The 13,056-nt window shown below is 43.1% G+C and overlaps 1 protein-coding gene across 5 annotated transcripts in view; it reads left to right on the plus strand.

Moving 5' to 3' along the window:
* The first annotated feature begins 340 nt into the window (after positions 1-340).
* The window catches only part of ELAVL4 (ELAV like RNA binding protein 4), a 62,000-nt gene continuing 49,284 nt past the window's right edge, over positions 341-13,056 (plus strand). The window contains exon 1 of one of the 5 annotated variants that reach the window (XM_088536731.1): positions 341-539. In XM_088536731.1, coding sequence (XP_088392857.1) covers positions 492-539 — 48 coding nt within the window. In that variant the 5' untranslated portion in view covers positions 341-491. Of the gene's footprint in view, positions 540-591; positions 1,005-3,454; positions 3,661-4,061; positions 4,205-4,313; positions 4,478-13,056 lie in introns of those variants that run through there. The other 4 variants (XM_010219358.2, XM_010219360.2, XM_010219361.2 and 1 more) reach the window with 4 other exon arrangements.

Raw genomic sequence — 13,056 nt, forward strand, 5'->3', positions numbered from 1 at the left:
AAAAAAAAAAAAGGGAAAGTTAAGTGATTTAGGGTTGTTGCTTGCCTTACTTTGGGGAAGAAAAGGGCACAAAAGAGTGCCAAAAAAAAAATCCTGCTTGATAAATGGGAGGGGGGAGAGGGAGTGGGTGGGAATTGTGCTGTATATCACTACCAAAAGCTATTCCAAGAAAAATCTTTAAGATGGTTACTTGAATCTGTGTACACTGCCCACCTGGTGGCTACGGAGTGAACTGTTACTTTAAAGAATAGTTTAAACAACAGCCATGTTTGGGGCAGGCTAATCTTGCAAAGAGAGCAGTGCATATAACAGGAGTCTACTGTGTGATAAGGGGAAAATTCAGCTCACTGACTAGATGTTTTAATGTGCGAACTCTAGGGAAATAACATATTGACTATTCCGTTGTGCGCAAGGAAATTGAAGAACCCTTTGCAGACAGAGGGGCTTGCAAAGGATTCTTTCTGTTTCTCTTAACCAAAATCTGTGGCAAGATGTTTGAAATCAGCAGGACGCTTAATGCTGCTTTGTTAAATAATGAGGTAATATTTTGTCACTTTTTTTCTGGGCAGCATCTGCTTTTTTTTTCTCTCTCTCTCTTTTTGTGTGTTTGTGGAGGATTCAGTTTAATCTTATGGAAGTAGGAGATTTTTAAAAAAGAAAGAAAAAGAGGAATCATTCTTCAGTTTATTTTTTTTTCCTTGTTTCCTTTTGATGCTTTTGGAGAATTGGGTTGGCTTTTATTTGCGGTTTCAATCGGCTGCTGTTGCCTAGGACATTATGCCACGTAAGGCTTCTAAACTGCACAGAGTAGGTAGTTATTAACGCTGAATTGGCTTCTGGTATAGTCCATCTGGGCTCTGTATGAGAGAGCTCGCTAGCGGCTACTGATGCTAAGATACCCGCAACCTTTGGGATGTATGCGTGGTGGAGAGGGGCTCAGTGATATGAGATCACTTCTTTTAAGGGAAACTGTCATTAATGAGTCAAGAAACTGCTCATTTATGGTAAGGAGAGGGAAAGGGAGGGGGGTGGATTGGGGAAATAACCCTGTGATTTCATTTTGATATTGGATTAGCTGCTTAAGACAAGTTTCTTTTCTGTGGGGCTGGAAGATTGTATTTAAAAAATATCTGTGTGTGTGCTTTGCTCAGGGGTTTTGCTGGCTGCTTTTGGAGAGGCTGTGTTGAGAATTTGATGCTTTGCAAATGTGTCACAAACTGCGATGCAGCGGTCGGTCACTTTACCCCGAGAGCTAAATGGTAGTGTTGGAAGCACGGGAATAAGGTTGACTTTTCCAACAATAGGATTCTGCCTTTGTCTTTCCAGGGAGGCCTCCGAGGACGTGGGAGCGCTGGCGCTCGCGCCCCTCAGAAGGGCTGCGCGTGTGGGGCGCTCGGGGGGGACGCGCTCGGTGCTCAGAGTACCTGGATTTTGCAACTGCTTAAAACGGCTAATTGTGCCTCAGCCCTGGGTGCGACGGTTGCTTCAGAAAAATGGCTGATTCTTTTTGATATATGTGTAAGAAATTCATAGCAGCGAAGTAGGCTGAAGTTGAAAAGACTTAAATATATATATCTATTTTGTCGGTTCCTTCTCTGGTGTTATTAACCCCTGAAGAGACCTTAAGCAAAAATTTGCATTACAAATTTAATAGGCAATGTATATTTGCACGAGAATATATGGTAATATACGAGCTCTGTAGCATTTTGATGCCGGTGTATTCACTCTATAGGTCACTCAGTATTTGAGTTAGGAAATCTACCTTATGAACTAGTATTATATTTTTTTATTTATTTTTTACTAAGCTACAAATGTGCTCAAAGAGATGCCTGGTAAGAGAAATCCTTTGCAGCCTTTTAAATTGTGCATATTTTAATTGAATTTGGTGCTCATTCCACAGATAGGCAGCATGATGCCTATAAACGTGATTTTCTTCTTGCTTGGTCTGTTTGCAGCTAGGTTTCTATGAGCTCACTAAATTTTATATATTTTATTGCTGTGTTTTGTGTGTGATTTTGAGCCTGTATATGATTTTAGAGAAATTTAAGGTGTACAAAATATTAATGTGGAGCTTAATGGTTCTGAGAGCATATTAACCTCTTTTTCTAGATTTTTTTTAAAAGGATAATCTGATTAAATAATACTGAAAGTGTATTTGGTGTTTTGTAGCCACATTTTGTTTCTCCAGAAGAGCCAAGTGAGCCTTTACCAGGGCCCATCCTAGTTTCTCCAGTTTTAGCCCTCACATTTAAAAGCGCTTGCAGTGATATTGAATCTTTAGAAAGCGTTTTTTAGCTGTTAACTCAAATGATAAAATTAAATGGTTCCTATGTACGTTTCTAGATTAAAACGCGTTCGCTTTGGTTTAGGCGTGCGTTTATTCAAGGTTAGTTGCAATTAGAGGATGCCATGCCTTGTTAGTTTGGCCAATACACGCTTCTAGCAAAAGAGCTTCCCAACCCAGAGAAAGCAATAAATGTGTTGCGATTAAGAGAATTTTTAATACGCTTGCTGTGGCTGGAAGATGGTAAAATATTGCTGTTTGGAATGGAAGTTACGTTAGTTTGTTAGTGGAAGCCAGTGGAGGATTAATGAGTGTTCATTGTTACGTGGAGCACGTTCATCTCTCTGAGGCTGGGGGAAAAAATTCTTTTAAATGCCCAGAGTTAGTCATCATTTTACTTCCTGTAAAACTGAAGGATAATGAAGGGAGGTGGCGAAATAATTCCGAAGCGCTCCTTCCACCCTGCGAGAACGTTCTGCTCAGACGAGATCTACGGTGCTTTAGACAAAGTCAAGTGACACTAGCATCAAATGCGGTTCTAAAAATATATTTAATTTTTGAAAACAATCTTGCTGCGAAAGGCAGGGAGAGCGCAGTTGATTAATAAAATCAATAGTACCTGGAAATAAACGCAGCTTAGGCGCCCGCTCAAGTGCTTTTGTCGTAGCTTTAAGCCTAGAGGCAGATCATTAAATATGCATTTCTCGGGAAAGCGACCGCCGACCAAGATAAGGCGGTTACAGCGCTCCGGACCTCGGGGCCGCGCGCGCCAGAGGTAGGAAGATGCGGCCGGCGGAGCCCGCCGAGGTGCGACACCTCCGCGGCAGCGGCGCCTGCGGCCTGCGCCCGCGCGCGCCGGGTGGGGAGAGGTAAAAATACATGTATGCGTGTTGTTTCTTCAACTGGGCCTTAATTACTAGACACAAGCAGCAGTTCAGAAATCTGGTCTCTGTTGTTGTAGAGGTCACCGAATCATTAACATTGTCAATCTGGCGGCAGCTAATTTCAATAGCACCTGATGTTGCAACGCCTCCCGCCGCCGCTGCGGCCAATCCGCGCCGCGCCGCTGCTGACAGATGGTCCCATAAATGGATGTAAAAAGGAGACGCTGCGAGCCAATTTCAGCACGGCTCTGTTCACTTGTTCTTATCTACATCCTCGAATCGGGGGGCTTCAGCACAGTGCAGCTTCTTTCTTCTTTTTTTTTTTTTTCCTCCTTTTATATATATATTATTCTTTTGCCGCACAAACGTCTGCACTGTGCTTGGTGGATCTTTAAAAAATAACAATAAAAATAATTCCCTGAAAACCTTAGCAAATCTTTAGAAGAGTTGAAGCCTTTCAAGACCCAATATTTGCCATTAAGAATGGTTATGGTAGGTATTAGTAGATTTAAAATCTGCTTATAGCGATTGTGTGTATTGTATATATATATAGTGCTAGATGTAGCATCTAACATATAGATTTCCCCAAATCTGCATCATTCTCAGTCTGTGTTTTCACATGAATTTAGTTTTCTGCTACTGATTTCCTTGTACATGCTCTCCCTTGTCTTCTCTCCCTTTCTCTCCCTGCTTTCTCCCTCGTCTCTGTGTGCGTGTGTGTGTCTTTCATATTTAATGTGTGCACATCCTTTAATAAAGGATGTACTTTGTCGCTTTAAGGTAATCGCGATTTCTCTCGGAATAAAGCAATAGCTCGTTTCTAATGCAAGGCTGGTACGTGGCTAACTGAAATACTGAAAATGCAAAAAGGAAGAGGCTTTTTTCTTTTTTTCTAAGTGGTGGGGAGGTGGGGGGGGAGTTAATTTCCACATTGACATTTTGGAGCTACAAATGCAGAGCAAAATCCTCGGGAGGAGGGAGGAAAAAAAAAAAAGCCTCGAGATCGGTAATTTTCTTTCGGTGGACTGCGCAATAGGTATGGTAATTTTAAGGCGAGTGATTTATATGAGCTTCAGTAAATGCTGCATATTGTATTTCAAAGAGTTTCCTGTCATGACCTCATAAAAAGAGGAGGAGGCTCGTGTGTGTTGCGGCGCCTGGTATATGTCGATTTTGTTGCATCGCTGGGCAGCGGTACTGTAAGAAGGAATGTCAGCTTTTACATAACGCTCTCTTTGCTTCCGACTCTGTGAGGGGCTGTGAGGGTCCATCTTTGTGCTCACAGATGGAGTGGAATGGCTTGAAAATGGTAAGTGGCTGCCGAGGGGCTGCCGCGCGCCGCGGCCGCTGCCTTTTGTCTCCCGGAGCGCAGGGCGAGGATGAGCGGAGCCGGGATGCCTCGTTCCCAGGATTGTCCCCTTTTTAAGGGGTATCGGGCTCTGATGGCTCCGGGTGTCGCGGAGGTGATGGGGGCCCCGCCGCCCTCCCGGGCACCCCCGACATTTCGGGGGTGCCTTTCCATGGAGCCGGGCGGGGTGTGTGTTTTTTGTGTGTGTGCTGGGGTGTGGGGGGCACGGGGCGGAGGGAGCTGTTTTGTTTAGGTTTTTTTTATTATTTTTTTCCTCTTTTTAAATACCGGCAGAATCAAAGCCATTTCTGCGCAGATGAGGGGTGGGGGGGAACATAGTATTTCTATTTTTAGCAATATTCTCCTGGCAGCGAGCTGGGAGCGGGCTCGGCTTTTATGCCTTCCTTACAGATTGTGCAAAATGGCATGATCAAATACAACTATTAGCGACTTTGGATTTTCCAGAGCTGGGCGATCGCCGGCTGGGGGTGGGGGCGGCCGAGCCCTCACAATGCGCCGCTCCTGCAAGGGCCGCTGCTTTTTTTTTTGTGCGTGATTCCTTTTCTCCCCCCCTTTTTCTTTCCTCCCTTTTCCCCCCCTTTCTCCTCCCTCCTCTTGCTTTAACATTTTGCAGCCTATATATATAATTTTATTTTTTACCGCGATATTTAGGATATGGGGGTGTCGGGGGCCTGGGAGGGGGGAACAAAGCGACGGTCTCTGCCCATTCTTACAGGATTGTCTTTGTCTCGCTGCTTGTTTTGATGGGTGTAAAACAAATAAGATTAGACTGAGCAGCCGAACTGAAAGCGATAGCTGGGAGGAAAAGCCAATGAAAGGTTGCCGGGGAAACGAGCATAGGGGAAGCTGAGTGGGGGAGCAGGTGGCAATCATGTGGGAATACTGCAAACAGTGGGGGGAAAAGGGAGAGGGAGAAAAAAGGGGAAAAAAAAACACCAAGTCGGGGCTACCTCGATTATCTCTGCCGCTCTTTGTGGCAGTCACAACTTTAATTATTCCGTATAAATAGGTGTTAATTACATTTCTGGCTCAGGCTTGCAGTGATTTCTAGAAATCTGTTTTTAAGCATCTGTTCTTTCTCCGCTGCAAAAGAAGGTTATCTCCCTCTTTTTTTATTTTTCTCTCCCTCCTCCTCCCTTTCTCTCCACCCCCCCGCTGTGAAATTGTACGTGCAAAAAATGGCAAGGAATCCTGCGAGGCAGTATTGGGGGGGGAAAATGTAAATTATATTGAATGAAGTTGACAGAGGTATAATAGTGAACTCCCACAGCTGATAGCTTCTGCAAATCATTTCTTAGAATTTTCCAGCAAATGTCCCTATGAGAACAGTAGGTAGAATGAATTTACCCTAAGCAGTGATTTTGTGTTAAGTGATATTGGTATTTTTACGAAATCAGATGGTTATATGGCAGGATAATCAGTTCAGGGGAGTTCATCGGATCCTACGGCTTATGCGCTGAGCAGGATTTGCGCAAATAATGAGATTATTCTGCCCTTGGTCCCAGCCCCACCTTTGGGCACGTCGCATCGCGGCCGTGGCACTGCCGTCCCCGCGCTCGGCTCCCGCTGCCAACTTTACTTTTGCAGCCGGGGTTGGCTATTTAGCTCGTGGGGACGGTCCCCCATGATGGTGGCGAACAATAAGGTGCCACAGCAGAAGGGCATCTCCGGACCGGGCTACGGGGGCCAGAGGCTTTGAGAAGCGTAGGGGACTGTGCAGGGAGAGACACTAGTGTAAAAGATATATAAAAAATGAGCATTTTCTGGGCGATCACATCTATCACACATCAGGAGGCATGAGCGCGGCGCAGCGAGGCAGGCGAACACGCCTTCCTTTCTCTGCCCGGCATCTCGGGTATCTCCACTTTCTTTCTCTCTCCTCAATGCAGGATTGCTTTGCATGCAAATTTGGACGGGAACGCTTGTGCTGTGGCGTGAAAAATGAACAAAAAAGAAATCACGTCCCCCCTTTTAATTTGCTTTGTGCAGTGTTGCCTCTGCTGCAATGCTTTCTGGAGAGAAGTCATTGAATGGCCCTCTGAAAACTACACTGCAAAGGAAGGGGGGGAATATCTTGAGGGGGTGTGTGTGTGTGCGCGTGTAAAATTGTCTCTTAGAGTTGGTGCCTGTGCCCACAGCTGTGTTCTGACATGTATTATTATATAGTGGTACATGAGAGTAAAAAAAATATATATTCTCCCCAAAACAGAGCTCCTGTGTTCTAAATCTGCTAACTCAGTCACGAGAAGAAATAAGGGGGCTTTTATTATACACAGCTGCATTGTTTGCTCTAAGAGGCATCAGCTAGTAGCTACATTTTCATTTTCTGTTCGAGTTAGTATTTCTGCAAAGGTTAGAAAATGTATTTCTAGGTTTATGGCGCACGTGTTCCTGCCCCAATATTACTCTTTTCTTTGTTTTAAGATAATATTAATGAACAGATCCTGCACGTACGGAGTGGCATTCATTTTTTCTTTTGCGTGTAAAAGATGGCATTGTAGATCCTCATGGAGGAACATAGTTAAGTTAGTGAAATTTAATTAAGAGGATGCCATTTATGCTGAAGAATGATTAAAACGTAAAACCGTTTTCTGCTCAGACAAAAAGATGGAGATAATGTAGTCATATTTAGATAGGGTATTTCTTTAAAATATTGCCTTTCTGACCAGCTGGTCAGAAATAATGAATTTTTACCTTGAGCTATGGGTGCAACATCAATAGTAGCCATCAGTTTTAAATTCTCAACCCATGTCCTTTGCTAATCAAATTCCCGTGTTTGATATGGAGATGCTCTTCCACTGTTGACTGGCTTGGTAGCCTCCTTTGCTTTCCCTTCCTTGGGTAATTTTACCTTTTTGAGCTCCCTCAAAGTGAGCCCGAGCTGTTGTGACAAAGGATGGTTACAGAGAATTAGAAGGGGTATATTTAAAAATCCCATTTGAATGGGTTTGGAATAGTCTTGATCATCTTTATTTGGTCCTGTTAAATATTTTGACTCTGTTGAAGAAAATTCATTTGCGTTAATCTTAAATACATTTAATGTATATTTTTAAAATAATTTCTTTTAGGTTACAGGAATTTTTTTTCCTCCGACTTTCCCACTTGGTATGCTGTGAGTGTATTGGTTAAATGCAGGTTATTTTCTGCGTGTAGCTGTCATGCTCTTGGTATATAACCTAGAGCCACTCTCCACCCCAAGGTTTCTTTTAAGTGAAATAACGTATTATTGCATCCCGTGTTCTAGCAGGGGAATTTTTCTTTGGGAACTTGCACTTTAAAAATATTTCAGCAAACACCCTAGGCAAGAAATGGGCAGTAGCAGAGAATATTGTAGTGAGAGAGATGCATGTAAGTTGACAAATCCACTTGTCTGTTTGAGCAATCTGTGTCCACCAGACAACTAATTTACATGCCTGGACACATTAAAATGTACATTTGTTTGTCGGTGGGACAGCTGACTGGAGGCACTCTCATGCACTGGCAAATGCTGCAATGCAGTATTCTTTTCAATGTCATTGGGGTTTTGGGGGAGAAGTGGGCGCAAACTGTCTTTTAGTAAGTCAGATGGTGTTAAAAAGCAAGGTACCTCTGTGGATGATGGGTCAGATTTTGTAAAATTTGCTAATCTGTGATGGAAAGCCACCTTTCCTCTGCACTCCTCTCTCCCTCTCCTCCTTTTCCTTTTCCTCTCCAAGGAGGATGGAGGAAGAGGTGGGTATGTGTGTATTTTTTATCTGTATGTTCATGCACATGAAGTGCATGTTCATGCATCTTCCCTTCCCATTTGTGTGTTTGTTAAAATGTTGGGATTTGTAGGAGAACAGAAAGGGCATCCACGTACTGTAACACTTTTCAGGCATTCGTGTAAATGTCTAGTTACCGAAAGGGTAGGACTTTCATATAGCTTCAAAAATAAGATACGTTTTTCACTTGCTAAAAAACTTCGCAAAGATGAGGGTAACGTTTCCGTTCAATGAGTACCATAAATTTAATGCTAGTAAAGTCTGTATTTAGTGTGGCCACATACTTAGATTTAGACTTTGCATTTGGGCATGTTTAACCATTTGAGATGGTGCAAAGTAAAGATGTTAAGGAAACTGGTAGTCAGATACTATTTGCTTGTCTTTTTTTCCCCCCTCTTGCTCGAAATGATCCATCTTTACTTTCCAAAATTCTGAAATATTTCAGGTGTGGGGGGTGTTGTGTGTCACGAGCTTTACAGCAAGAATAAGAAAGGAGGGAGAAGAGGTCTCGCCGTGTCAGAGGCAGTAATTGTCTAAAATTAGGCATCTAGAAAAGGAAGGAAAGGCTTGAAGGAAGGCGAACGAGGCACAAATATGTGCAACTGCACTCTGCTAGTCGGGGAGATAATGAGTGATAAATCTGAACTGGTGCAGTGGTGTGATGCCCATTAATTTCTCAGAACCCTGACTTTGCAGGTTTGTTACTTACTTGGTTGTTCACACCTTTAATTATAGCCAGTTTGGGATGATAGCTTGGGGCACTGAAGATGAGACCTTTTGTTTGTTGTTTACTTATTTAAGTATCAGGGAGAGGATTTGCGATAACATTGGAACATCAGTGTTAGAAATCAAATACTTTCAGATGAGCTTATAATAAGAATACAGTTAATTTTTCTAACTATCTAACATTGTTATTACAATATTTGGGTTGCTTGCATATAGTCATTAAGAATTAGCTCAGTAGCATCAGTATTATGTTTATTTTTCTGTAAGGATAATCCATGTTTTCCCTAGCCATTTTGGAGCTCTTAATGCATGATCTTTTCTTTAGGGCCTTGTAAAGTAGGGAACAAGCTGAGAGTCATTCCTACCTATTGTACTACCCTTGACTGTGTTTGTGGTGAAGGCTTTTCTCCTCAGTGAAGAAAACTATCTGCAAGCGTCAGGAAATGCTATGAACCAGCAAGGAATCCTTAATTAGATGGAATGAAAAGGTTCAGAAAACCAAAGGCGGGGTATGTAAAAAGCATATGCCTTCTGGGAATGGTCGCTACTTGGTGGTAGTCACCTAGTAAAATATAAGCCTGGCTTTGACAGTGTTTAGTCGTGATGTATATGAAATTCTGTAGTGCGCCTTTGTTGCTAAGGCACGCGCAATTGCGTCAGAGATGCTCTTGTGATGGGGAATTGGATGCCCTTGAATTCCAAAAAATACTCTTTATTGGGTTCACTTATTTTAATCTTACACTTTGTTTATTACTAGATGCCCCACCATACATTATTGCCGGTATCTTTTCCAATTGCAAGTTGTGCACCGGTATTTTTTCAGAAGCAGAGTGGCAGAATATATGGGCCCTTTAGAAGTCTTGGAGGTTAAGGTGACATGATAATAAATGTTTGCGGATGCAAACAAATGTTGAAAGTTCTCTCACTTGGAACACCTCAAGAAAGCTTCCCCGCAGCGCGCCCTCCTCTTGGCGAAGAGCTGTGCTGTGTTGGCAGAGGACAGTGACACCGCGGGAGGCTGCCCAGGACCGCAAGTCCTACAAGTCTGGTTCGTGCCACTGCGTAGCTGGGTGTGATTGCTGAGGTGTGGGGCAAGAGCCAAGCAGCCCCCTCTGCTTTCAGTTCCCTCCAGCAGATTTGAGGAGAACTTTGTCCCATCTGACTTTCCACCTAGAGATGGAAAACTGCTCCCGGAGCAGGTACCTGCGCCATGGGCTGGCTTCTAGCTGTGTGCATCCTACTTGGGAGTAGCCATTTGGCTTCCTTCCGTGTGCTTTGAGGCAGCGAGCCCTGGCTGAGTGCTTGCAAATGCTTTTGCAGGTACAATGAAGGGCTTTGTTGTTGTCTTTTTCCTTTTCGGTCTTTCCTTATTGTGTACTTAAACTACCCAAAACAGTACTTGAAATTTGTAATTGAAAATAAATCTGACTCACTTTGTAGTTTGAGGTTCTTGTTGCCTCACGAGAACGTGGACTTCTAGGAACCAGCTCTGTCTATTGCAGTCCAGTTGCCAGAAGTCACACCTTTTTCCTTGAGAATTATTGCCAGACTGAACTGTCTTGGAAGAGTTTGCTTGATTATTATTCAATACATGGATTAATTTGAGCGGTCAGTCATATGCTTAGATGTGTGGAAAGGAACCTTTTTGTAGCAGTTCTGGTTGGTGAGAATCACAGCGAAGCACACGGGTGAAACACCGGTGAACTCCCGTGCTGATTCTTGTGCTGATTGTGGAGAAAGGCTGCAGCTTTTCTAGGTCCTTTTAGCTGGCACGTATCCTCCCACTGTCTTCAGTGATTTGGTATTAGGTTACATAAAAATTCACAGTTCAACAGCCTTAAGCAAGCCCTGTTTAAGTGAACTGCAGTGAGGCATTAGCAGAGTCTGCACTTGGTTTGGGAGGTGTTTGGAGGTCTGGGTTTTTATCTGTTCTTTAGCCTGGTCCAAGTGCTTGTGAATGTGGCTGTTAATTGCTGCCCTTGTCTTGGTCCTCTCCTCGTGGCAGTCCTTGCTTCTCCAATGGTGGTCAGAGTCTCTGCAATGAGCAAAAGAGACCGAGAACTGGTGGGCAAAGACTCATCTTCTTTTTGCAGAGCCAAAGGCACATTCGTGACACCCTAGAAATAATAATGCCTGTAAACAGATACTTCTTAAGTAAAAATAGCTCGAATACCGCTCCCTCTATATCTTTGTTCCAAATGAAGCTACTGGCAGTAGATGAGTAGGGGGAAGCTGATTTTTTAGCACAAAGCGTGAACGCTGGAAATTCTTCCTAATATGCGTGTGCCAGCTATAATGTGGCAATATTGCTGCTAATTTTCTTCCTGTAAGAGCAGCTGTTCAGGGAATTATCTCTTTGCTTGATGCAGGCTCCTGAAAAGGTCTGTGCAACTCCTGTGGTGGATGTGGCCATTATTTTCATGTGACCACGGGCAGGAGCTGGCTCCACAACCCAGCACAGCAGCATATGGTTCTGCTGACTAACTGGGCCAGGACAAAATTACCATTTTTTTTGGTGTTTTGTGTGCTTGGTGAGAGATTGGAGTGCACTTCAGAATTTGACATTGTATTTGATAATTTATGGAGCATGGTTTATATTTAACTGTAGACACACTACTATTTTTTTTTTCTTGGATTAGTATATATTTAGATTCCCTTTTCCGCCCCCCCTCCCCTGCTTCTTTTCTCTGTGCTTGTCACTACCCAACAGCTGGAAGAAGTGTTCATAAATGTGGATGCTCAGTGGGGTAGAAATTGTTGAGTTTCATTCCCATCGTTTATCTTTGCTGTATACAAAAATAAACGTTATTTGTGTGATGTTCTTGGTGATTAGCAGGAAGCTTGGGAGCATTAGTGTAGCCGTTGGAGGAGCCAGGGTCCTCTGCAGGGATCTGACACTGGGCTGGACTGTGGGGCCTAGGCTCAACGCCCAGCAGTCCGAGGTGCTTCGGTGATATTATCTTTAATAACGAGGCAGTGTCGCTTCCGATGTCATTGCCAGGATTTCTTTGAGGTGAAACATGCTGATGGACTAGATCCAGCTCTAAACAAGTTGAAAAAGTCTTATCCGAGTGTTACAAAGGGAGAACTAACCAAAAGAAGGGACATTAGTTTCATTATTTTGACTTCTTTTTAGTATCCCAGTAAGCTCTTTTGATGTGGCTGCGCAGTTGGAGATTAATAGGCAGCAAGGTCAGAGTTACACTGCCGTTTTTGTGGTTGTCTGATGTCTGAGCAGAATGTCATGTTTTGTCCTCCTATTCCTAGATGTCCTGGGACTGGCTCCGTGCAGGCCCCCGTGCATCCCAGCCCCAGGGCCGCTCGCGGGGCGCGTTGGCCAAACTGTGGGTCAACTCAGTAGGTTTTCCATGAGCAGAGCAGCGGGGTTGGCTTGCTTAAAGATGAGTTTGAAAATCTTTGAATTTATTGGAATTCAAGTCTTGTTCATTTACTTCAACTAGAATTCTGTGAATTTGGGTATGATTTTTTGGAAACCTGAGGGAGAAGGGAATTTCTGTAGAAATTGGAATAAGGAAGATGACTGAATTGCCCTCTGGCATGTTTTCCTTCCTTAGTACAGAGATTAATAGTTTATGTCCAGGATAAACCATTGGAATCTTTCAGCCTGACCTGTGGTGAATAAATGTGTTTGTTCTTTCTGCTTTGCCCTTTAATGGTGATTAATGTATTATTAATATACAGTAATGGCCTTTGCTCTCAGCATAGGTACTTAGGTGCATGAGATTTCCAATCTAAATAAAAAGATAAATATTACTGAGATCTCATGTGCAGTATATTAAAAATTAAATCATTGTATAGATACTGTTTTTGTGTTGCCATCAAGTAAGCAACTACCTCTGCACACTGAAAGGTCATTTATGATTTTTTCAAACAGAAATTTCTCAAATCCTCAACTTTCCTTCTCTCTCCATCTCCAGACAGTAATGGCCATGTTACTTTGAAGTAATTCACTGCAGCTTTGTTGACTCTATGGTGCTTAAGCAAGAATAATGTTTCTTGTTTTTTCTCAAAAATATTTTAGTAAGCAAT

Source organism: Tinamus guttatus, unplaced genomic scaffold (genome assembly GCF_059628265.1).
Source record: "Tinamus guttatus ecotype Peru unplaced genomic scaffold, ASM5962826v1 Tinamus_guttatus_pri_ptg000044l, whole genome shotgun sequence".
Taxonomy (NCBI): Eukaryota; Metazoa; Chordata; class Aves; order Tinamiformes; family Tinamidae; genus Tinamus; species Tinamus guttatus.